The sequence below is a fragment of the Bombus fervidus genome, chromosome 3, assembly GCF_041682495.2.
Source record: "Bombus fervidus isolate BK054 chromosome 3, iyBomFerv1, whole genome shotgun sequence".
Classification (NCBI taxonomy): Eukaryota; Metazoa; Arthropoda; class Insecta; order Hymenoptera; family Apidae; genus Bombus; species Bombus fervidus.
In genome coordinates this window covers 16,119,510-16,144,612 of record NC_091519.1, presented here as the reverse complement: position 1 = coordinate 16,144,612, position 25,103 = coordinate 16,119,510, and the positions used below count along the sequence as shown (strand labels likewise).

The following is a 25,103-nucleotide window of genomic DNA, read 5'->3' as shown; positions in this document are numbered from 1 at the left end:
ATTAGATCTCTGAAAAGTCGTCTGTCCGAGCTGAGCGGAGTTTACGCAATTTCCCGTTCTTCCTGCAACGCGTTTCCGGTTTCCAGAAAAGGTCACGGGTCATTTCGGACAAAGAAGAGCATGAGAATCGTCTTCACGACAGATGCGGGTTAAAGGGGAGCGTGCGTTTCATGGAAGTAAGTAAGAAAGTTCAAGAGTTCCTCGAGAGTATTTTTTGAAATATCGCGTGACATCGAACTTCTTGATAGAATGGAACTCTATCTTTTCTTTTTTTTTTTTCTTTTTTTTTTCTGACGTTTAGGAATAAACGAGGGGTTCCGAGAAAAAGATAGAGAGAAATCGTGGACGAGATTGGATTCTAATGGAAAAGTCAACGTACTAGAGTAAAAGACAAGAGAACGAGCACGAAGAATTTTAATACCAGGCCGCGACAAAACGTTGTAGAAAACGATATCAGCCTGCCGATTCGCGGCTCTCTGTTCCCTTCTTTTCACGATCGAATTACCGCAGATCAGATTCGATCTTCTTTCCTCACGGTAGGTGCCAGGGCTCGCGTGTCTCGATATTTCATACGCGTACACTCCACAACAGCAGTTCTGCCCGTACAATCGTAACTTTCATCGTGATCAAATACACGATATAAATTATTCCGATAGGTCGATCGTATGTTTTAACGTTAAAATCGACGAATTTCCACAAGATGTCAACCGATCGATTTGCCCGACTCGCTTGTGTCTCTGCATCGACGTAAATCATATTCGCAATAATTTCTCGGCGGGATAAATCGTCGAAAATGTTTTCCTGGTTAATTCCCTGGTGAAAGGTGGACGAGAAACGGCGGAAAAGCGAAAGAGCCGAAAGAGAAGAAGGGATAGGTGAGGTCTATTCGTAGAACAATAGGCGGCATCGAGGTACCAGACGATGAAGTCACGACACACTCGTGTTCCGACATTGTGGACATTTTGCCGCGGCCAAATAGCACCGATTTAACGCGCAACACACAGTTTCGCGACTGGCCAACAACAGTGTCCTGTATTCGCGACAGTTACGAGCATCAAGAATCGACTTGAACATGACCGCATCCCATAGAAAATGGCAACTACGTGGAAACAGAGCGTGTCCTGGTAATGTCGCGACACGAACTCGCAGAAGCGCGCGTGTCCACGAGCACTTGTTCCTTATTCGCGCAGGAAATTAACACGAGCAACGTGAATGTAAGGTAATTAGTGGACTACAGATGTTTATGCAAATTCCTATCTTTTACGAACGTTATCAGAGAAATAGACTGGAAAGTCAGGGAGAAATAGAAAACTTGAAAAATTCGTGCACGAGATGTTTAATTAACGAAGCAACGACGTAGCAAAGTTTCCTCTGCAATTTTGTTGTTTGCCCCTCGAGGATCTCTTCAACTCGTTCCGCAACTTATCAGACTCTGACATTCTGTCAGGTGTATTCACTAGGAAGTACACGAACAGCAGAATTCTCTTAATCACGCGAGTTTCGATCGACAAAGTTGCAGTCGAGTGGACGAAATATTCTGACCGCGTATCAGCCGTTACCTGAGTGGATCGCTTGGAAATGCAATGCCGATTCCAAGAGAATCGACGGTGACTCGAATAATCCCAGCGTGCACGACGAAGCCACGCAGATGAATAAAGTCCTCGTAATTGGCTGAAACGCAGCCCCGGCACGACATTTTCACTTTCCGCAGATCGTTGCCCCGATAATTACATCTCTCGCATACTCTGTCGCGATTTGTTCCGACAACCAACGAATTGCGCTCGAACGAAAGCACCAGTTAAAATTGCTAGATCTTTGGTTTACTAGCGCGAAGCTTCTCGAAAGTTAAAATCATCAGGTTGTCCGAAAAGTTTCTTTCGTTTCATAAAGTGATTAGAAATGAACGACAATTTCTGTTTGATATTATTTTATTGAATTATGAATTTCTATTATTACGTTCGTGTATAATTCGATAAACTAATATAAAACAAAAAACATTGTGCGTCTATTATTTCCTTATAAAACGAAAGAAACTTCTCGGACAACCTAATAGAACTTCGTTTTCCGAGCGAAGAATAAACAATATGTTTAACTTCCGTGTTATCTCTTTTTTATGGGAAATGTTCCAGAGTTTTCAGATTTCAGAGTTTCAAAGTTCTAAAGCTCTAAATTTCTAAAATTCGAAAGTCGTAAGGTTTCTATAAAAATTTTTAAGCGTAAAAACGTTGTCCCCTACAATGTCAAAGAAAGAAGATAATTTACACGTATTTCCCTTTCTCGAAGCTTTTCATAATTTGGATAGAAATAAGCATGCACGCGATATCCAGCACCTGAAATTAAGACGACCATTTTGTAAGCGCCTAAGGTCGCACGAAATTATGTCGATCGGAATAATAAGCAGAGTACAGAACCTGACAAAATTCCAACTGATTCGCGTATCAAGTAAGGACTTGATTTATCCGTCTGTTCGCGGCGCAAACGCGACGAAATAAAAAATGAAACGTCCCTACGATGTCGCGAATTAAACGATACCTCGTTAATCGGATTGATTCGACCTATCGATCGTTTCAAGATACCTGCAAAATCACGATCGTAAAATTCATGTTTCGAAGAACTCGTTACACTAGAGATATTCCAAGTATTCCACAGTTCTGCAGTCGTGTCTACGTGATTTCAGATTATACGATAATAAATATAAATCTCTCGATTATAGTTCAATCTCTTTCGCACTTTTGCTTACGCTTTTCGACACAATGGAATACAAGTTTCTCCGTCGTATGCCTCCAGGTTTCTCATTGCATTCGAATCGTCGTTATAATCTTGTTATCGTGAAATTTCAATATACGGGAGGAAAAGTGGATCGACCTAATTTCTAAGTATCGCAAAAACTAATCGATTCTATCGCGGAATTACAAATCGTACGTCGTGGCAAAGCTCTGTTAACCCTTCACTGATTGGATAAAACAATGGCGTACACGGCTCGCGGCAGTCGTTTACCTGAAACCCTTGCGTACCACTACTCTATACCCCGCTATCGAACGTGAAAATATCGAGTTACCCAGGAGACAATGAACCGAGGCCCTCGCCAATTATCCCGACTTCCACGAATCTCGCGTAAAATCCTACTTCGGAGAACGTGTATTATTTCTTGAATCGACTCTAAAGACAATCATTAAAGAGATCGATGCGAAGGTTTTTTTATACAATTTTGGGTTGGCAACTAAGCGATTGCGGACTCTGTCGTTAGACGGTAATGACAAAAACCGCAATAACTTAGTTGCAAACCCAATAGTTTCCACTAAGCTTTCTACTAATCGACGCAACGACAAGACAGCCGCGCAACAAATCTAGTTTCCTTGAAATTAATCATCTTCCTTCGGATTTAACTTTCTCTACAAACGTACGAACAATCGATGCATCCGTGTACCACGTACTCCGTTTGAAATTCTCTTTCAAAACCTATACACCGATCACCGGTGATACTATCGTTAATCAGGTAATTAATTAATACTTTGACTGCCACGTTGTTTATGTCACGGTTTCTCCTGTGACGCCACGGTGGGCATTGGTGATCAGAGCGTTTGAACTTCTTACAATTGAAAAAATTGAATGAAAATTGACAGTTAGGGCATTTTGAATATAACCGATAAATGGAAGATGCTTTGGAATAAAAAGTGTTCCCATTGAACGATTAAACATTTTTATTAAAACATCGATAAAAAAAATGAGAACTAATCTTGTATCTAACGATGCACTGTGTTAAAACACTGTAGCGTCCTGAGCGAAACATGTGACTTCGGCGTGGCAGTCAAAGTGTTTTAATCGAAACAACGAGCGAACAACCGTTCGAGTGGCATTTCCTCGAAATCGCGATCGCATAGGTAACACGGGCGAACATAGCGCGGAACAACAATCGGCACCTCGGGTCCCAATCGAAACTGCTTTCTCTCGTGGCCGGGAGGTTGGCATTACCAGAGAGCCGTGCAGCGTTCCAGAGATTGATTGCCTTATCGATAATTAGCTTAGCACGAGCAACCGTGCCGGACCTTTTGTTTCACCGTCTGACCTCAACAACGCCTTCGTCGGACTTCTGCGACCACGAGAATTCCTCTTGCGTCGAGCCACCAGTGGCTCGCTTATCGTTTCGTACGTGCTCGTTCGAATTTCGTGGTCGAATCTCGCGAATCTGCTCTTAGCTAGCTGGACTAGCTAGCTGGTAATTTTCGTTTCTCACCGCGTCGCCATTTATCAAACGGCGAGTTACTAGTTTGCAGAGTGACTAAGGCGAATGTTTCCACGAGCCAGCCGATCTCCGAGTCTTCCGACGATGGAAAGCGAAACGGAGGCACGGACGAACACTTGCCAAATGGAGAAGCACAGGCTGCTTCTTAAGGAAAATTCAGTGAAAACAGGTTAGATTCGATGGCTTTTCCTGGGCCGTTCGAAGGAAAACTCGAAGAGGGATCTAGATCGATTCCAGAGCGGCGGATCCAAGTTTCTCAAACGAGTATTTGCGTTCCGAGGAATCTCGTAACGTTCTCTGTTGCGAAGTGTGGATTGCAGAAGACCGAGATTTCTCTAGCTTCTTGGATCGATCAACGTTTCGTCAAAGTAGACGAACCTGTAGTTGTATGCGAAGTATGGTACTATGGTTCTGGAGCATGGTGTTGCTTAGGATCTTACGATATTCCATACTGCGAAGAATGAATTACGAAGAAGTGAGATTCCCTCGAGATTCGCGCGACATTTACAAACAAATTGCTCCTTCGTCGAGGTAAACGAACCCACTGAAAGATCCTAAAACTCGGCATTCCTCGCGATCTAGCAACGTCTCGCGTTGCGAAATCGAAATTCCAAAAACAGCAAGATCTCAGCGAGACTTCCACGGCATCTTTGACTAATCGGTGTTTCGTCAAAGCTAACGAACGCTCCACGGTGTAATTCAACAAACAATGAACGCATCGATTAGCGGACGCGTAGGTGGAGACGAGGATGAAGGCGCATTTGCACGTGTCGCACGTCCCTTGGGCGCCGAGGCGACGACGGGGAACCCGAAGGTAAAAATACGGGAGAAAAAAAAAAAGAAAAAGAAACGGCGACGAAAGGAAAGAGGTGGAAGAAGAGAGGAAAGCAAAAAAGCAAGAAAAAAGAAGAGGACAGCGAGGAAAAGAAGAGAGGGAAGAAAGGAACGACGCGTGCAGGAAGGGCCGCCTTGAAGCTTTAAGAGGCAGCTCACAAAGGGTGGAGGAGAAAAAAAAAAGAAGCAGCGACGTGCGTACGGGGCATAACTCGCGAATAATGCGCCGTTTTATACGGGCGTACGTGAGCGAGCCGTAAGCAAATGCATTTTGTAGCAGCGGGCCTTAAACCGCGCTCACATGTACAGTCCGTTGCATAAGATCGTCGATGCAAATATCTCTGTATGGACATTTTTCTTCATCCCCTTCCTTCTTCATTTTTTTTTTTTTCATTCCCCTTCCCTTTCCTTTTCCGTCTAATTCTAATTTTCGCCTCTTTTTCCCTTCTTCCTCTTCTATTTTCCTTCTTTACATTACCTCCCTTTCTTCCTTTTTCCTTCTCTGTTTCGTTTATATTCTTTTATCTTCTCTTTCTTTCGTCGCCCATCCTTTCTTCCTTCCATCTACATCCTGAGTTTTCAATCTGCGTAAATCTTTAAGAAAATAACATTAATTTTCACGAAATCTTCCCTTCCTTCTACTTTCTTCTTTTCGTTCTCTTGCCTCTTCTTCCTCTTCTTTTCGCCTTGAACTTATGTTACGTCGATACGCATAAACGTTTTTTGTGCAAAAGAAAGAAATTCATTTTCACGGGAAGAGACACGAAATTCACGATTTTGCGCAGGAGATTGTACACGTATGGCCCGTGCTCGGTAACAAAATGCGATCGTCCTGTTCGTCGTTGTGATAAAAATACGCTCGTTAAAGCCTCGTGCGATGAAAGTTGCACGAGTTCCATCCACGGGAATGTTTAACAAGAACTCGTGAAAGACCACGATGACTCGTCTTCATTCAATATTGTTCAATTAAAAGCTCGTAAAGTTCTTTGATACGGGGATGAGGGCACGGTCGAGTGGTCGGGTTCCGAAGATCCGCCCTTATACGCCGGATAATCTTCCGTGGAATTACAGAACGATTTCACATGATGCCAGCAATTTCACTGGAAACGACGCGGCAGAGAAGGAGATTCGTTTCTTTCTCTTTTTTTTTTCTTTTCTTTTTTTTTAATCCGGGGATTACGCTGCAATTTGGGAGCCATGGAAAAAGACGATAAAAGAATAACTTTGCTGGCTCTTTTTTCATTCGAAGCTCGTCTTATGAATATTCGTTGTCGTTTTATCAACGATGCTTGTAACTCTAATTTCTCGTAGATTGGCTTATAATTTTAATATCTTGTATAATTGCCTCCAGAATTTTAATCTCTCGAAATGTTCCATTTGAATTATAACGACCATGTTGCTATTCAGGTTAACAAGTCTAGAAATTTCTAACATAAGTATAAATGTTTCTTTCGTTAAATTAATACGCGTCGTTCACGAAGGCATTCTCAAATCACTGGCTCAGAAAAAAGAAACTTCTGCAACTTGAATAGTCGACGCTACAGATTTTCTACCAATGATAACAGAATAATCTTCATTAAAGAAAGAATTTTTCTGTCAAATATTTTCAACGCCCCGATAAATCTAACATCCAAGGCCATTGGCCTACGAGTGACGCGATCTACTTCGCCCGATTCATAAATACGATAGTTTCTTTTATTCAAAAGTCTCCGTTCGCGTTCATTATTAATATTCACGGAATAACTAAAAATAAACCATCTTCCCTCGTACGAGTATAACGTTATCCTTCCTTTCGAACGATCAAGATTCTGTATGAACTGAAATACCGCTGCATAAAGGCAACGTGTAAACGTCTCTTTCTCCAATTTAAAACACATCGTTTACGAAGGCGTGGAACGCGACGTCCTCGAATCGCTGGCTCGGAAAAAACGAAACTTCCACGACATAGATAGCCGATGCTCCGGATTTTCTACGAATTAATATGATTAGCCACGTAGAGCCAAGCTTCTATTGTGACTCCCATTTGCAGTGAAAGCATACCATTAGAGATGTGCCACTTGCTTTTCCTCGAAGACGAAAAAAAAAAGAAAGAAAGAAAAAATAAAGAAAAGAAAAGAAGAAAAATTGGCGAGCGAGGACGAAAAGAATGGACAAGAATACGAAGAAAGCTCGAGAGAGAGAGAGAGAGAGAGAGAGAGAGAGACCGGTTGCGATCGTGAGGGGACACGAGGCGCGTCCATTATGATGCAAATTAACGTTACCCGAGGAATTTTACGCTCGGCCTCGATTTTTTTCCCGCGTATTGCAGGTTCATTAGAGTGTGCCAATTTCTTCTGGCGTTTCTCGCAGAACCGTCTGGGAAAATATCTTTGTGCGCGAATTCCCCGGCTCGATCCAGGCCAGTCCTGCTCGCGAGAACGAATTAAGCCAACGTGCACGCGTTAATTGGCTAATTAAACGGGGCCATGGCGTAACATGCGATCGGGCCATTGATTCGATCGATTTCGTCGGTTCGATCTTGCGACGATCGTTCTTGAACAACGTACGACTTATCGGAGATACAATAGGGAAAAGGACGATTCGACGAGCGAGTTTAACGAGAGTCGAAGCAAGTGTAACCCAGATCGGAAATAGCCTGAACAGAAACGGTTCTAGACTTACTTTAGATTCGACTTTGCTCGTCCCGCGTCACTGGCTTTAATGGATCTTCGGCTTAACGACGTGCGATCTTCTTTAACTGGCCACGCACAAATCGAAATTTGCATAATATTCGCATGCTTCGTCCTTTACGATCCTACCTTGGCTGACTCGATTTTTTTAAATTACTCTCGAATGAGAACTTGATTCGGCAGAAATTTCGATATAAGTGGATCGTTGGTTAGGAAAGTATAGCGATAAAAGCAAATTGCGAACAGCTTTTGAAAGGAAATTGTGAGAAAACGTGAAATATGAGCGAAGTTAAGCGTAATATAATGTTAAGTAGTTAAGAACTGCGCGAGTCAGACATAACGCGACCTAAATATGTGCCAATTTGGCCCAAGTCCGGCGTCATTAAACTCATCGAATTAAATACAACCCACGTTCATAAAGACAACTTTACGTTACACGAGTGTATATTCCACTTCTTCTTAATATCGTCCATTAAACCTGCACAAAGATCTCAATCATAATGCAGCGCAGAATTATCCTACGAGATTACCGATTTATCATTTTCGGAACTTTCTACGCATTTCATTCGAAACAAAGATCTGGAAGTAACGTAATACGGAATTATCATACGCGATCAGAGCGAATACAAGCGACCAGGGTCCTTAGCGGTACGCACGCTTGATAAACCATAAATTCTGTTATGGCGGTAAGTGTGCAATTCGCGTGGGATGAGGCTAACCGACAAAAGGAAAGCGCTCGTTCTTTCTTCACCTGATAAGACCGTGTTTTCTCTGCTACAAAGAGCCCAGGCTAACAATGAGGTATGCCAGGGTTATGCAATAGAACGCGTCTCTGTATTTATATACGTTTATGTGTGGTTGAGTACGTACGACGACGATTGTGCAATATGACGCCGGTGTACTTAGTATAACGCAACGTTCCCAAAAGAAACACGAGCAGCGTTCTTGTATCCTGATTGCGGCTATTATTTAACGATCGTCGAAACAGATACGGGAAGAACCAGCAGAAAATCGGTTGACAAACATCGACACGTGTCGGCGATTCCGTGGTGTACGGCCACCGATACGATACGCAACACGTCGACATGCTGATTTAGCAGGTATTATGCTTCGTTTCGACGCACACGCTGTGTCATTATCGTTATGCAACTAATCGTTGGTAAACGACAGATAGAATATACAGCGAGGGACGAAATTACATATTCGTACGGTCGGAACGTAGAAAAAGAAGAAAAACCTATGTTCGATGCTGTTAAATAATATCGAATAACGCAGTTCTGAAAGATCGACAAACAATGATTATTTTCTTAATTGTAATCGTACGATGAAAAAGGCATGGCATTGTGATCGTGTTATCGGTGAAGTCGGCATCTCTTATCGTTGGATACGTTACGATACCGAGGCCACTGCAATATTCGTTTACTTTATTACGCACGCGGTATAATGTGCTCGATGACTCTACAAATTCGTTATCGCGATTAATGCACCGTTGTTCCCAGTTACGCAGTTTTATGCGGACTCTGCCTTAAATGCGAGTCGAGTTTCTTGTGCTTTGTCGACGATCAATGCGTCATTGATGGCGTTTAATTTGGATAAAAGATTGACGAGGAAAGACGCGGTCGGTGGCTTCGAAAGAAAGTTTATCATTCTCTAATTAAAATATTGGACGATTGTCTAGCCTGAAAATTCTTTAAAATTCCAGACTAAAGCTAGCCAACGCGACAAAGATTTTACACCCAAATGTTTGAATTGCTGTTGAAAAATTCCGAGAATATAATTCGTGGAAAATGTTGGAGATCGAATAAAATAAATAACGTGCGCAAGAGAAACGTACAGATTGGAAAAGAAAATTCGCTCGATGAAGGAATCTCGTGGCAATCGTGCACTAATTGTCTGTCGTTATCTAGAGAATCGTCAAACTGAAAAATTCTAAGCAAACAGGCAAATCTAGAACAAATTCCATATCTAAAAGTACAATTGCTGGAAAAAAATTCCATAATTCCGTATCACGCAATTCGCAGAATATTCCCAAAATGTAATGCTAATGAAAACAATAGTATACGCAAACAAAATGGACAAACTCGATGAAAATCAACATCGCTAAACGCATGAATTAGCAAGATCCACTTAATTAAGGAGTCTCGTCACGATTGTGAACCGAGAGAAGACGGTTGTTACGCACCGTTCGTCGTTTAGGCTTTAAAGGCCTTTAAGGCCTTAAGGCGCCTTCTAATTATTCACTTTCTCCGACGTCTCGCGGTGAAACGAGCGAGATTTACAGGCTCGCGTCTCGCTCGATGTAATTTCCACGATAGTTTCAACCTATTGAGAACGACAATACACAGAGCCGCCGATTCCCACCGAGCTTCCGGGTTGTTCGTTATTCCACGATGCCCTGTTTATCGGCCCGTATAACGATCGGTGGTGCCTACGTTTGTTTTATCCAGCTCGAATCGTTTATTTTCATACTCCTATCGAACAGCCATTAGAGAAATAATTGAATCGTTCGGAACGATAACGCTGATCGCGACTCCGTAAATTGAAAAGCAGAGGGAAATAAGGTTCGTAAGGTTATTGTTTCTAATCTACCGTAAAATTTCCTGTTGCTTTCTGCCATTTCTTTCCGATAGTTAGGCTATCCGTGTTTATGCAAATTTATATTTTTATAAATGCAACTAAAAGAGTATGCTGTTTGCACTCTACTCTGGGTAAATTATATTTCGTAAATTATATTTCGTAAATTATATTTTCTCTGCATTTTGTATATTTTATGGATCTCGTGTATTTTCACTTCTTAATTTCCTACAAATTAAAAAGTAAAAGGTTTGAAACGGAAGAAGTCTCGGACGTACTACTAAATCGTTCCTTTCTCGAAGAACGAGCATTAATCGTGTTACCTGAAAAATAAAATTGAGAAACTCGCAAAAAAGCAGGGTTCGCCGGTTCAGCTTCTAAGAGGCTCGATTAGTGCTCGTTCTTACGCTCGATTCGATTAAAGTGCGAATTGGGAATAAATCAGAGGCTGAAGGTCGAGGATGTATTATATACAGGCATCCTTTTCATTACACGAAACGATAGCGGTCATCTAATGAGAGTAATTTGGGGAACAGACAACGCGAACTCTTAGAATCGGATGTCTGGCTTTCAAGATGATATATGATCCTTTATGACGTAGAAAAGATAATTTGAACGCTGGAGGACTTTTTTTTATTGTAATTATGTAACGCTAATCATATCTTTCTCATGACGTCAATACACTTCTATGGTTCGTATCGTTGTGGTACGCTTTTTTGCTTCTATTACAGTTTGGAATTTTGTCTTTATCGAACATAGAATTATTGATTCTGTGTCACTTTTTATCTAATCATCTTTTTCTATAATGGTGAAAAATATAAAGAAATCGTTAATACAAGCCATTCTTGTTTCCATTCTATGCAAAAATACTTTTCAATTTGTTATCTCGCTGTTTAAAGAAATTGAAAGTCTTTCCCTTTGTTGAACGACGAAAAAGATTTAAACATAAAGATTTATAAACCATAAAAATAAAATTGCTGAGAGAAGAGAAGAGAAGAGATAGTTTGATCTACGAGCTTGTAGAATTTAGATTAGAATTTTTGCAGAGCGAAACAATAACGAAACAACGACAGATTCGATGATTACAACGAAAGCGACACCGCGATCAAGATACTGTCACATTCTATATGGAAGAACGTCTGCCAAGGTGAAGGATGACTGCGAACCGGAAGAAGAATTCCCATTATTCGCGGGACGGCGAAAAACTCGCGGAAGAGCAGTCACAGCTGTCATAGAAAATCAAGGGAGAGTTTGTTGATCGAGGCCAAACACGGCCATCCATGAAACCGCTTTCTATTCGTGCGTTTCTCGACAACGGGCTCCGCAACGACGCGTCGTACAATTCGATAATCGATCGTTTAAACTCGCTCTTCACGCATCCATTCGACGCTGATCGAATCGCGAAGCGTATACTATAATAACGATATACACGCTTCTAATCGATTCATCCTCTTCGATAGCTATCTCCGGCTAAACGATCCTGCGATTTAACAAACTGTTCCAAAAAGACCGTTACGACTGACGAGTTCGAAAAGCCAAATTTCTCTTTCACTTTTATTTCTTCCTTTTTTTTGTTTCTTTTTAATATAGATACATACGTAGAATGAAATTTCATAGTGGACTCCATACTATATTCGTTAATTATTATTGCGAATCATGGACTAAAGAGCAACCGGTCAGGTCAAACGGATCGGTCGATATCGCGTTCCTCGAACGAATTAACGCTCAAGGTGGAGGAGGTTTAATATATCGAGTGTTAGAGTGATCCAGCACTGTGTCGAACTTGTTGTATAAACGTAACGTGTGATATGATGCACAACGGTGGTAAGATCTTGTTGAGAGTGATGTATTTCACCCATATGGTACGATGTCTCATGATGAACTGTCCTCCTACGTTGCTGATTCTCCCTACCAGCCCTTGGCTTTCGTCTGTCCATCGTGCCCTTCTGGCTGGTCCTTTCCAGGGGACTTTTACCTAACCTCGGAGTCGTTAGATTTACAGCTCGGGGAGAACATGCAATTCGGAATTTTCTAAAGAAGGGAATGGGCCTGTCCGTGCCATAAACGGACGGTCACTCAAAATTCAATTATTATTCAATTATAAAACAATTATACTCGATGATATTTTTGAATCAGTTTCTATCGTTGCCCATTTGTCATTGAGTTACGATCGCTCTTTATCGATACGTATAAAATGCGAGATATCTCGTCGATGGTCTTTGGCAGCGGGATACAAAACCAGATACAACGACAGGTAAGAAAGCTTAGAAACTATAAAAAAGTTATACAAAAAAACTATATCGCCAATAAAAGAATTGGAGAACGATCGTAGACGAATAGATCAGAAAAGTTATGATTTGCATTGGTTACAAGTAACATCGTGATTTTTGCAATGAAATTTCAGCCGTGATAATCTTTAGGGATTAATTGAAAGTCTTTATCCCTCGTTGGAACATCGGTGACTCTTGAGCGCCTTTGTACGCGTCGATCTCGCGGTATTTAAACTTAGGCTGCGGAAGCGTGGTAAAATGATCGGAGGTGGAGATCGGAAATGCCGCGTCCGAGCCATCGATCACTTCCGTTTCGATGCCTCGAGCTACGTGGCGCGTTATCGACAGTCTATGATCGCGAGATCGTGTTACAAGATCGATCGAACCGCACAATTTTCTCATTATCGAGAAAGCGAGGATAACCGTGCAACCCCGCGCTCGATCTCGTTGTGGATCCTTCGCAACGGTGCTGAAACGATCGATACCATTGCCTTCTCTTCGCGCGTTTCCATTTCCATCTTCCCATTCTCGATATCGCTTCAACGAACAAATGCTATTTGATTCGCCGCGACCACCGAATCAAAATTTCTATCAATATACGAGTCGTCGATATCAAAGGATAATAATTTCGATCGCAGTACCATCGATGACTCTGACATTCTCCAACGATCAGCTAGCGATTCGATAAAATTTTAGCCATAAAATTTAACAAACAAATTTTCATCGAATGAATCACAAAACACATAGCGATATAAATTTGCTATTTTACTCTATCGTTGCAAACAGAAGATGTAGCAAGCTTACTCTTATCGATTTCATTTTTTAGAAGCTGCAATTCTATTCCCGTTATTATAACGCACAGACATATGAATGTCGTAAAATGACATGTGAATGTTTCCTATAAAATAAGTGTCCAAACACTTCCACGGGACGCTGTACCGAAACTTTATGAAATAATAGAAACTAATGGAAGCAGCTGTTCTCGAATAACGTGCGACGTACCTTTTCCCATTTTACGGTAACTGCTCGCGTACGTACGTGACTACGAATTACAAACAGTTCCCGCTGGTTACCGATCGTCCGGTTTTTTCTCCGTTTTATATTTACGACCGCGAACTGCGAATCGGCCGTTCCTTTCTAAACTTTCTCCGGCGAACAGCGACGCACGATTCTTAACGCTTCGTATCGAATTTTTGCCGCGTCCAGATCGATAAGAGAACCGCCGATTTCGCTGTCCTCGGAGCGCATGGTGATCTCGGCCACCGCCGCGAGTCCTTCATCGAGACCGCTGAGATTTATGTCGATCGTGAGCTCCCGTTCAACACAGAACCACGGGTATATTAATTTCCACTCCGTTATCGCAGCGATTCTTCTTTTCCGCGTCGTTGTCGGTAGCTTGGCGCTAAGAGAGAAATCGGTGTCCTCGAACATGTCCTCGAATCGCAAATCTATTAATCGTAACTGGAGAGCGTCGTTCGCTTCGTCGATTGGAAATTATTTATTTTTCAAGAATTTCTTCGAGCAAAATATTTGATACAATGACAGGAATACATTTCTAGCAAATATTTAGAGATAAGCTCGTTTGCGGCGCCTAATTATTAAATATCAGAGAAATTGCATTTTCCATTTGTTTATTAACACCTTGGACACGGTTGATCAGGTGTAGCAGCAAACGGAAGAAAGTCTAATTCTACTGCCTTCTTTTACTATCGCAAGATTATTCGTAACCGACGCGAACAATCGTTTTCCTGATCTTTTTATTCGAAACTTTTATCCAAAAAACGCGTATACTGCAGCAAAATTTGATAAATGGTGGCGTTAACGTAATCTTCTTTGACGACAGGTTTTAAAGACTAAGTGGAAAATTCGTCTCGTTTCTCTTACCTTCGTTCGATTCAACGGATTCGAGAAATCCCAGCCCGGGGCGACGAACAGGTACCCGCATTTTGAAATCTTCCTCGTTGCCTGCAACATAAATATAGATCGTGTTTAGTTTTGACGTTGATCGATACTAGTAGCTATCGTTAGCTCTACAAATAGCCAGCAGGCTTATTGGTATTACGTTATGTCGGATAAAAAGAATGTTCACTGGATCGAAGTTATAAATGTTTATAGATATAAATGCAGTGACACTGGATGAACAGCGTAGAGATAGTACAGAGCCAGTACAGAGACGGTACAGAGAAAGAAAAGTCAATGGTTGGTGAGATCAGAATGAATCCAAAGAAGTCACACTTCGTCGCGTGCATTATGCGTTTCGTCACGTTGCATTGAACTTCTGACGTCGTTATTATTTCTATCGAGTACAAAGACTTTCTACGTAGTTTCACGTCGCACTTATAGAACTCCTCGGCTGTAGGCGGACACCGGAGAAATATGTACTGGCGAACCAAAGAAATATGAATATCGATGACACAGATTGGACATTGTAAAGCGAGACTTAACCTCGATGAATATAAACGAAAAACATATACTTCTATATCTATGCTACGTTTTATGCAGCAGTCTCGTTAACTTGTTAACTCGTTCCTCTTCTTCCACGTCCCTTCGACACCGCTCTCACATATATTTACACCTGGATCTTCTAACGCGAACAATAGAGAAACGTACGCGAAGAAACAAACATGTATCGAACGAAAGAAAATGTCGTTTCCTTCTTTTGTACGTATCGACTTCATTAATTTTCTATTTTATCTCTCTCGTTTTCCGACTAACCCCCTCCAGCTCCGTCCTAATATCAACGCTTTGATCCTCTCACGGGATAAACTTAACCTCGATAAATAAAGATAAGAATATACATAAAAAATTACATATTTTATTTTATATAACAGCTCATTAACTGTCTAACTTATTCGACTAGTTCTCCACCCAACCACTACCAACGCCGCTATAATATCCATACTTTGACCCTCGAAAAGAACGAGAGAGAGAGAGAGGGAGAAGGAAACGATGAAACGAGATAATTATTAAAAAAGTTCCGGCGGTGTCCATCGACGTCGACATTCCAGAGAAAACATAAGCGGAATATCAACCACGAAAAGCAATCTCCCGTCGCGTCCATGGAACGAGCTTCTCCATCCAGCGAGCTAATCAAACTTTCCAACAACGCCGCGGCTGCACGCCAGATCCTCTTCAAACTCTATTATTATGTTTAGAGGAAGATTTAGGGGCTACCGTCCAGGGATAGGAAGAACGAGAAACAGAAGGAGAGAGAGAGAAGCTAAGAAGGATTGGATCGAAGGGTTCAAGAGAGAGGAAGGGAAACAGAAACGGCGGCCATTCAGATGGAAAGGAAAGTCACGTGAGCACGTATAATATCTTCGAGGAATCTTAAATCGGTCATTCATCAGGAGCAAGCGTACGTTTCACGTGTTTCTCGTAGTATTTCCTCGATTCATAGCGATATATTTATTTCGACGATCGTTGAAAGCCACTTTGACTAAAAGTTCTCTTTCCACAGAAAATATAGAATGATCGTACGTTTGTTCCTTTTCACTGGAACTAGGATTAAACGGATAAAAGCGTGATAATGGGGAATTTTCGACTGTACGATTCGAGAGCTCTTATCTGGAAGATCGAATTTATTTATTGAAATTTCTCGGGAGGGAAAGGAAGAGATCGTGCTCGGAACGAGCTGATCGAGAATCTGACATTTTCTTGTATATTCTTCTTTGTAATTAGAGAGCCCTTTTATAACAGTAATATTCCAATGTATCCATCCTGACTTCTTTTTTTCTTTTAAATAAAAATTGCTCGTTATAACCCTAATTCCTTGTAAACTCCTCCGTTGTGGCTTCATCATATTCTCATTACACGTCTAAAACAACGTATATTTAAAGAAACAGCAAGGTTTTAACACATACTCGTTACCGAGCGCATAATTTTCCATGTTTTCCCCGAAGGAACAACTTCGACGGATCGTTTTCCTTGGAAATATGATAATGAAGCTCGCGTGTACCTCTTTCGCGTTACATTATTCCACGAGAATCGCTTCCGTTGATGCACGGAAGCCACTTTCGATAGCTTTACACCGCGCTTTCCAAATATCTCGAAAAAAAAAAAAAAAAAAAGAAAAAAAAGAAGAAGACGCGATATATCGAGGGGAAACAAAACGACGTCACTTTCGCTCGTTACGAAAGTTGCATCCCGAGAAGGGAACGAGCCACGCGAATCAGCGAACTGTTTTTCCTCTCGCTCGAGAACTTTGTCGTGGAATCAAGTATACATGTTCGGGACGATCGAACGATCTTCGACAGCCGAAGAAATTTCACCTAGAATGACGCGCGGCGACCCAGATTTCCCGTGCTTAATAACAACCCGTGCATCCAGTCGAAGGTAATCGAAGGTAGTCGAATAAAAAGAAGAAGAACGGGCAAGTACAACTTTGTCGATCTGCTGATCTTAATATGGCATCGATTAAAAATGTTTACGATCGGAAGATACGAGGTCTTTTTGGAATAGATGAGAAATCCGTGAAGTTTTGTGAAAAAATAAAACTAATTGCAATGGATTAATGTATAACGATATCGATTTTATTACTCAAGTTAGGAATTGGTTGTGGAAGGTAACTGTTGAAGGTTGTGGAAGAGTGGAAGATTTTATAATACAAGATACCAGTGCACGGTGGGCAGAAATATGATAAGTAGCCGTGAAGTACTTCATATGGAGGCTAATTTCACAGCAATTTACACTTTGCAATTTCTTCTTCGTAAATTGTTAGTGTCTCCTCATTTAAGATTCTACTTTCGTAATTTCATAATTATATATAGAATATAATGGTGTAGTTTCTAACATTCGAATGTTCGTTCTTTTTCTTTTTTTTGTAAAATGTAATTACACGAATGAAAACGTGTTCTTTTTCTTACGTTATACAATTTCATTTCGATTTCCTTGGTGCAAGTTTCATGTTTTAAATTCTTTCTCACGGAAGTCTTACAGATTTATCAATTTTATGGGTTACATATAATTTCCCATCTTCTTCTCTGATGTATAATCCATAGATAACAATTTCTTTTCCTCCTCGCAACGTACAATTTCATTTTGATTTGTGCGCTCGACAAGGTTCGTATTTTAGTCGTCGCTCGCTCTAACGTCAAAATCGAGTCTTCTATTTAAAAACAAAAAAAAAAAGAATGGGAAGAAAGAAACAAAAGACACTTCTACCTCACATTCGCGAAACATCTTTAAAATATTCGACATGTAAAACCGAAGGAGCAAACCGTAAAGGAGTTCTCGCGCGAAGAGCAGGGACGAAAAAAAGTCCGCAGGACCGGTAAGAAGAGCGATACGTCTTCGTTCCCGTGACTGACGATCATTTTCCAGTGCGTGGCAATCACGAAACCAGGCGATCATCTGGCTTGCGCGAGCAAGAACGAGAATTCACTCGGCTTTATGGAGAAATAAAGTCCCTCGGCTCTCTCCCCTGCTCCGTGTTCCTCGCGGAAAGAGGAACGCCGTGTTGGCGTTCTAACCGTGAGCGCGTCTTTCTTTGCAGAAAATTATGGTGTACCCTTGTATGGGCTAAACAAAAGATCACGGACACCGGCAAAAAGCCTCGATGCCTAAACATGCGCGCGCCACTGCGGAATTCCACTGTGAAATGGGGTCTAACAGAAACCTTGTCCACGATAAACTAATTTACGCCGCGAGATCTCTGCCGTGAGGGCAATTACGCGCAAGATAAATGAACGGCAACGCGTTTATTCTGCTCACGGTCGAGAAACCCATCGAACTTTACGTTATGGCGTAAATTAGAGGAGCATTTGGTGATTTTGTCTAACGTTTCGCAGCATTGTGATTCTATGGAAATTGAAATATTTATAGATACAATTTGTATCGTTATCTTTTAATATGTTTCGATTGGCTATCGATGATCTTCATAGCTGGTGAAACGTATAAAGTGACGCGAAATTATACTAATTATACTGATCCGATTGTATTATTGTTTAAATTTATGTGTTTCTTAATTCGCCTTTTATATTTCGTGTGTTTAATTATATGTATAATTAATAAGCAGTTGTTTTACTGATTAAATTAACATTGTAATGAAAGATACGAAATGACTATTCTTGGATATTCCTCGGATAGGATGATAACAGGCGTTCAAAGGGAATTTATGATTTCGTTGGTTTTTGACGCTGTTATTATGTATCGTTACCATGGTATGCAGTGCGTAATCGTATCATCAATTAAGGATCAAATACGATGTTATATCGCTGATAATTTGTAGCCACATTCGATATTGGCATGTACTGCGTTTTACTACAACGAGTACTAAAATTAAAGTCTGTTACAAATTAGTGCACGCTGCAGTAAATCTAGCATAACATTATGTTTAATTCTCGATGTGATCGACCTGGAACCCGTTTAACCAATTACGTACCAAGGATTTCGCCTTATGTACCGATCGAAGGTTGAGCATACTGAATTCAATTACGCCAAAGGTAAAATACGAATGTTGCCGCAACATCTACCACGATCCACTCGTCGGAGCGTTCAGAGAAATTTAAAAATATATCAAACGTACACACGGTACGCTGATGCAAGATTTTTACGACGAATGTTCAAATATTTTCAATACGATCGAGAAGAGATCGAAAACTTTTGCCTCGTAACGTACTTATATGACGATCAACATCGAAGAAAACGTCGGATCGATTTCGGTATTACGAAAACGAAACAAACGCTGGTAATGCCGCGTGATCTTTCTTTCGCAAGAAAGGAGAAAAGTATGCATAAATTGTATATCGGTGTTCCGGGAACGAGCCAGTCCGGATTCACAGTCCAGTTAGCTTATCGAGGACGATTAGAATCGCGATTCCACTAAGAAACGAGCCAATAAAATTGCGAATTCCTTCGTGGCTACGGCTACAACACACCTCTATGTTCGATCTATCCACCGAGATAATTCTAAAGATCCTGTATCTTTCTCTCTGTGGACGCTGTGCTTTTTGTCCGGTCGAATCGATCGCATCGAATCTACGCTCTGTTTAACCGCTTTCCGTCCGGGCGTCCGCTGATTTCCTGTCGTCCGTCGCACGTTCACAATTGACTTCCGGCCAGCCGACTCTCCCCCACGCCATGCTATCTCGCATCTGAACAAAAGCGCGTTGGAAAAGTACCGCAATTATTTTGCGCGTAAACTTTATCGCGTTTTATCCGAGTAATAACGTGGAATGGAAAATTCGTATAATATAGAGAAATATACAGAAAGACGAGGATTTAGCAACGTCTCTTGCATTCATCACCTAACGATTACCAAATAATCTTGCCAGAACGATCTCGTAGTCTTGTAACTTTAATATATAACCTTAATATATAACTAACGTAATAAATATTGCTAAATAAGCAGAAGGATTACAGGCATTCGGCAACGCCTTTTACATTCGTCGTTTCGATCTTCCCAGAACGATATTCGCCGTCTCTGACCTAATACTCCGAGATCCCACGAAGTACTACAACCGATATTAATTAACATCGTAATCTCCATCGATGTCTCGATAAATCATCTCAACGGCAGACTCTGAGAAACATTTCCGCCATCTGTGGTGCCAAACTTTCCGACATTTGCTCGCGCAACAAGGATCAACGAACGTCGATGTACTAATCCAAAGCTGAAAGATCAGTCGATGACCTGCCGTGGCGTCGATTACGCAATCGAGGGACACGTTCGTCTCGGCAACTGGCAATAATTGGACAACAGGTTGATCGTTCGAGGCAAAGAGATCTCTCCTTCTCTCGTGGCTTTCTCGCGGTCGTCCTTGACACGCTTCGACCGAGTCCTTGCCAGTCCTTAAGCTCTAAACGCGACCGAGATGCGGGCCCACTCGAGACCAGCCGCGCTAATCTCTAATAAAGTCGATCACGGAGAGGTGTAGGTGCGCCCCGACGCCTCTCGACGTCTAAAAGGCCAACTTGAAACATGGCGAACAGCGAACGTCGAAGAAACAAGCCAAGCTTTATGAAAGCAATTAAAAATCTAACGCGTCAGCCAACTCGTTAGGCAATCAGACCGTGTCGTAGGCGACGCCTGGCCAATAAAAAAGGTCCCGTTGAGACGTTCTCTATTTTTGAGGACGTGACAAGTATGGTAATAGTCGCGTTTCTGGTGATAGTCTGTGAATTTAATAAAAAGGACGTGTTAAGATCGATACTACAGATAGGAAGATTCTCTAAAATTCAATCTTTCTTTCCTATATGATCTTTATTTTTGCATGGATTTCCAAAAAACATATCATCGGACATTCTGGATAAAATTAAACAAAGTCCTAGAATCATCTTACGTTATTTCAAAATAGACAATTTACGCTATCCCGTTGATGCGATAATCGAAATACGAAATAAAATATGCTACTGGCATAACGTGTCACATGGCAAGCAACGTTTTAATACCTAGAAACGTTACTTTCCGACCACCTTTTTATAAAGTTAGAAGACCATAATTTTAAATTACCTATTACAGCACTTATCATCGGTAATAACACGCTTTTATCTGTAATTTAATTATTACATTGCATTGTGTAGAAGGCAGCCAGGTGTTGTCCGGATGCTTCCGTGTAGTGGTGTACATACACTATGCGATCGTATGGCCGGCGCACGCTGTCGGAATACGGGAAGCCTGGCAAGATAGATGTCCGTTTAGATTCAGTAACGAGGCGGATCTCTTATTAGAGACGGTTTTCGTTCAGAGAGAGAATCAAGAGGAGGAACGGCGAATCGTTAACGTTCTATCGCCGCGAATTCATTTCTTCCGCGCGGTAATCGAGTGTAAATGCGATTCGACGATTCCCCCATCGCGGAACTCGCCCATAAAATCGTCCGCGGGCAAACCAATTTACATCGTCGAGTTTCTACCCAACAACGTAAATCTGACGTCTTTCGAACGCAACAGGTATTGCCCTCTGACTGTGTCGGAACAGAGCGACGATTAGACTAATGCCGCGTTAGCTGTTCATCGCTATCCTCACCCTTCGAAATTAATTTCCTGATGCACGATGTTTGGCTGCGTAAATTCCCCTCTGAATTTCTTATTCCAACAGAAGAAAAAAGAAGGAAAAGGAATTCGGAACGAACCTGGAGAATAATCGTTTCTACATCGTCGAAATGTCTCGCGTCTGTGGCAAGAAACGACGTATCTCAATTTCAATATCGCTAAGACACCATGTGTGTCTTGATAATTGTCCGGACAAGATCTCGACTCGTGACCATCTAACAAAACAACGCTGTATATTTCCTCTTAATCGCGACTAATCGATGCCGTTTGAAATTTCCAACGAAAATGTGTTAATCCATTGGCGCAAAAATGTTTTTATCTTCGGAGATACTTCAACTTTGATATTGCTGAGAATCCATAAATATATGTGCGTCTTGATAATTCATCGTACAAGACGTCGATCCGTGATCATCTGACAAAACAACGCTTCTACGATTTCTTTTTAACCGCGATTCCAATTCCCTTCTCCCTACATCCACACAGATTCCGTTCACCGAGCAGTGTTTGCGGTACGATCGACGATTTGTCGAGGCAACATGGAGACTTCTACGTGCAGCAATTGAACACCAAGAAGAGTCTCGCCTCGTCGTAGCTTCGTTTCTCTCTTACCGGTCTCGAGACACGAAGAACTCGCTCGCGTGCATCACACGAGGAATCCCACGCATCTCGTCGTCTGCATATCCCACATCCGGTGTCCATTCTGGCCACCTCGACCAACCCTCGCTCTTGCATTTCTGCTTTCCTCTCTCGCCCGAGAAACCTGTCCCCACCTAGCATCCTGGTATCGAGATATTATCGCGACAAGAAATCGATCGACGAAAAGATTAAAGCGTGAGTTACGCGTCCACGCGTTCGTTTTCACCGCCGCAGAGAAATATCTATTACCGATCGGTACAATTTTTTGTCTGTTTTTTAACAGCCTAGGGGATCAAGGACGAATCGGTTCCACCTGCGAGAAACCATTAAACGACTTCTTCGAGAGTTTCAATACGTCGATTGCCGGCTGAATTTCGTATGGCTGGATCGTACGAGTGCTTCTTTCAGCGTGAAATTTTATCACGTATTTCGGCACCTATACGTTATATAAACCTATCGAGAGATAGGATTTTCGATCGGAATTTTTAGCTTCTCATCGCTGTGTCTACGAATTTTCGTGTAATAAGAATACGAATTTAAATAAATCGATTCGTAGCGTTTAGCTACTCGCGCGTGTATATAAATAGAAATAAATATGTAAATATTTTGTATATATTAAGTTGCTGAAGAATGTTTTTACTTGCCGTTACACTTTTTCAATCAGCTTACGACATACATCTTAGTAACGAAATATCGTAAAGTAATTTAAGCGCGCCTGGTACGTTACGCCATTGCCATGGTAATAAGTGTGCTGAATTTTGCAAATATGGCTATTTCTTTAATTCAAACACTGAGAAATGTGGCGCCTGTCGCTAGTAATTTTCCCAGCGTTCGACTTCTTCGTGCAGACTTTTTTTTAACTCGCCACGACATTCAAATAATCCACGGACGATTAACACGTTCGATTCGACGTAACGCATATAGGAAATGTTTTTATCGCTTGTACGTTCATTGGACACGGAATCGTATCCCTTTTTATCTTTTAAATTGTACTCGATTCTAGCCTGGTTTTGCCAGGTATACGTTACTTTTTGCCTGCAACAGGTAAATCGACGTAAAAGCAAGAAACAGGCATTCGACACGATAATTGAGAAGCAATATGAACGTGAAAAATCCACAGCCTCGATTCCAAACGACCGGACCGTCGAATAATCGATTCCATCGACTAAATTGATGACACTAGCTCCACCGCGGGGCGTCTCTATCCGCCTCAACGTTTGACACGCCGACTGATTTCCAGTTTCAGTGGCTTTCTACTCAATTAACTTAGCGACCGCGTAACAACCGTGGAAAACCTCAAGAAACTGGTGTTGCCCTGCGAATTCCGTCACGGAGGAGGCCATCCTATCACTTCGTCGCGTTTCAGACTCTACTTGCCACGATGAGCCACATTTACGGCCTCTTTGCGCCATCGTCGACAGAATCACGTCAAACGATCCTTTTTAATCCTATCAGCCCTTTGGTTGGATAGTCATAATGATAATCGTGATGGCGCAATAGCTACCGTAATAACTGGCTCCATTCCCAGTTTTCATAACAAAAAAAAAAGTTTGTACTGCATCTGTTATTATAAGAAGTTGATTATACTTTTACGAGTTATGAAAACGTGTTACGGCAGTACGAAATTAATGGGACGATGCGTTTAAATGATAACGGAGGTTACATTAAGGTTAAACGATCGACCTAAATGTACCTATCAATTATAGGAAAAAAAGAAAGAAGGACGGAATTCGCGTTGGAATTGCATAGCGTGAAAACCATCGTTCGTGAGCGTAAAAGAAAGTATAGGATCGTTCGAGAAAGAACCAACGATCGACGCTCGATCGAGCAAAAGCGAGCTTTACCTAGTTCCAGATGCTCGGTTTTCGTTCTCAGCGGTTCTTCTCGTCTCTTTCCCACGACCGGTATCCATATCGTATTGCTCCGTTTCCACGCGTAACCACAATTAACGAAGAGTTTTCAACGCGAATCCTACGATCAAGTGGTCGTTAAACCTTCGCCATGGGGAAAAGCCATCTTACTCGGCCGTTTTGACTAAACAGGCCAACCTGACGTTTCCGTTGATCGATAGGTGTGAGAGGAACCATGGAAAAACGAGCAGAGGGCGAAAGAAAGCAGAAGAAACGAGGAGAAACGTTTTTCAGATGAACATTGTGCACGTACGGTGAATCGAAGTCGAAACAATTTACCAGTTAACGATCGCTTACCTGGTCCAGCAGGACCACGGGTTGTGTAAAGATCGCAGAACCATCTTACGTGTCTTGTTTTTAAACGACGATTACGTGAAACGGATCAAGGAGGTCCCGGGCAAAGTGAAAGCGGGGCTAATCGATTCTTAAACGTCGCCGACAAGATACGAAATTTATATCGGAGATCGATACGACAAGATCTTCCATCATATACAGGAAATAACATAGAGAAGAGACCGCAAGCTTCTTTAACTTTCCGACAACTTAACGTTTAATATGTGACGTTTTCGACGTACTCAACTATCCACAACGCTGTTCAACTCGGTAATCAAATCCGTCAAAACTAATCTTTCACTGTTCGATCGTCATTACGCGCAGATGTGCCGTGAATCTCTTAAAAACTACCCTTTAACGTCTGATCAACAAATAGTAATATCCAGTCACGGTGCGTGGTTTTTTTGTGCCGGGGAACCTCTCTGCAAATCGGCCAGCTTGAAAAAAGCAAATCAACGTACGATCGAATGCCCCATCGGTGGGGCAGTCATTATTCCACAATGTCCCCTGTGAAACAGAGAAATCAGAGAGGGCTGGCGAGCTGTGGGGAAGTTGCTACTACGCAGCAGGCAAGCGTAGAATCGCAACGTATCATTATCATTGTAAAGCATTCGTACGATTTACCATCATCGATCATGCTCG

The 25,103-nt window shown here is 41.7% G+C and overlaps 1 protein-coding gene across 4 annotated transcripts in view; it reads right to left on the bottom strand.

Moving 5' to 3' along the window:
• The window catches only part of Osp (myosin phosphatase Rho interacting protein outspread), a 214,955-nt gene that overhangs the window by 138,658 nt on the left and 51,194 nt on the right, over positions 1–25,103 (bottom strand). For all 4 annotated transcript variants that reach the window (XM_072000853.1, XM_072000854.1, XM_072000855.1 and 1 more), the window contains exon 2: positions 14,475–14,555. In XM_072000853.1, coding sequence (XP_071856954.1) covers positions 14,475–14,555 — 81 coding nt within the window. The remainder of the gene's footprint in view (positions 1–14,474; positions 14,556–25,103) is intronic.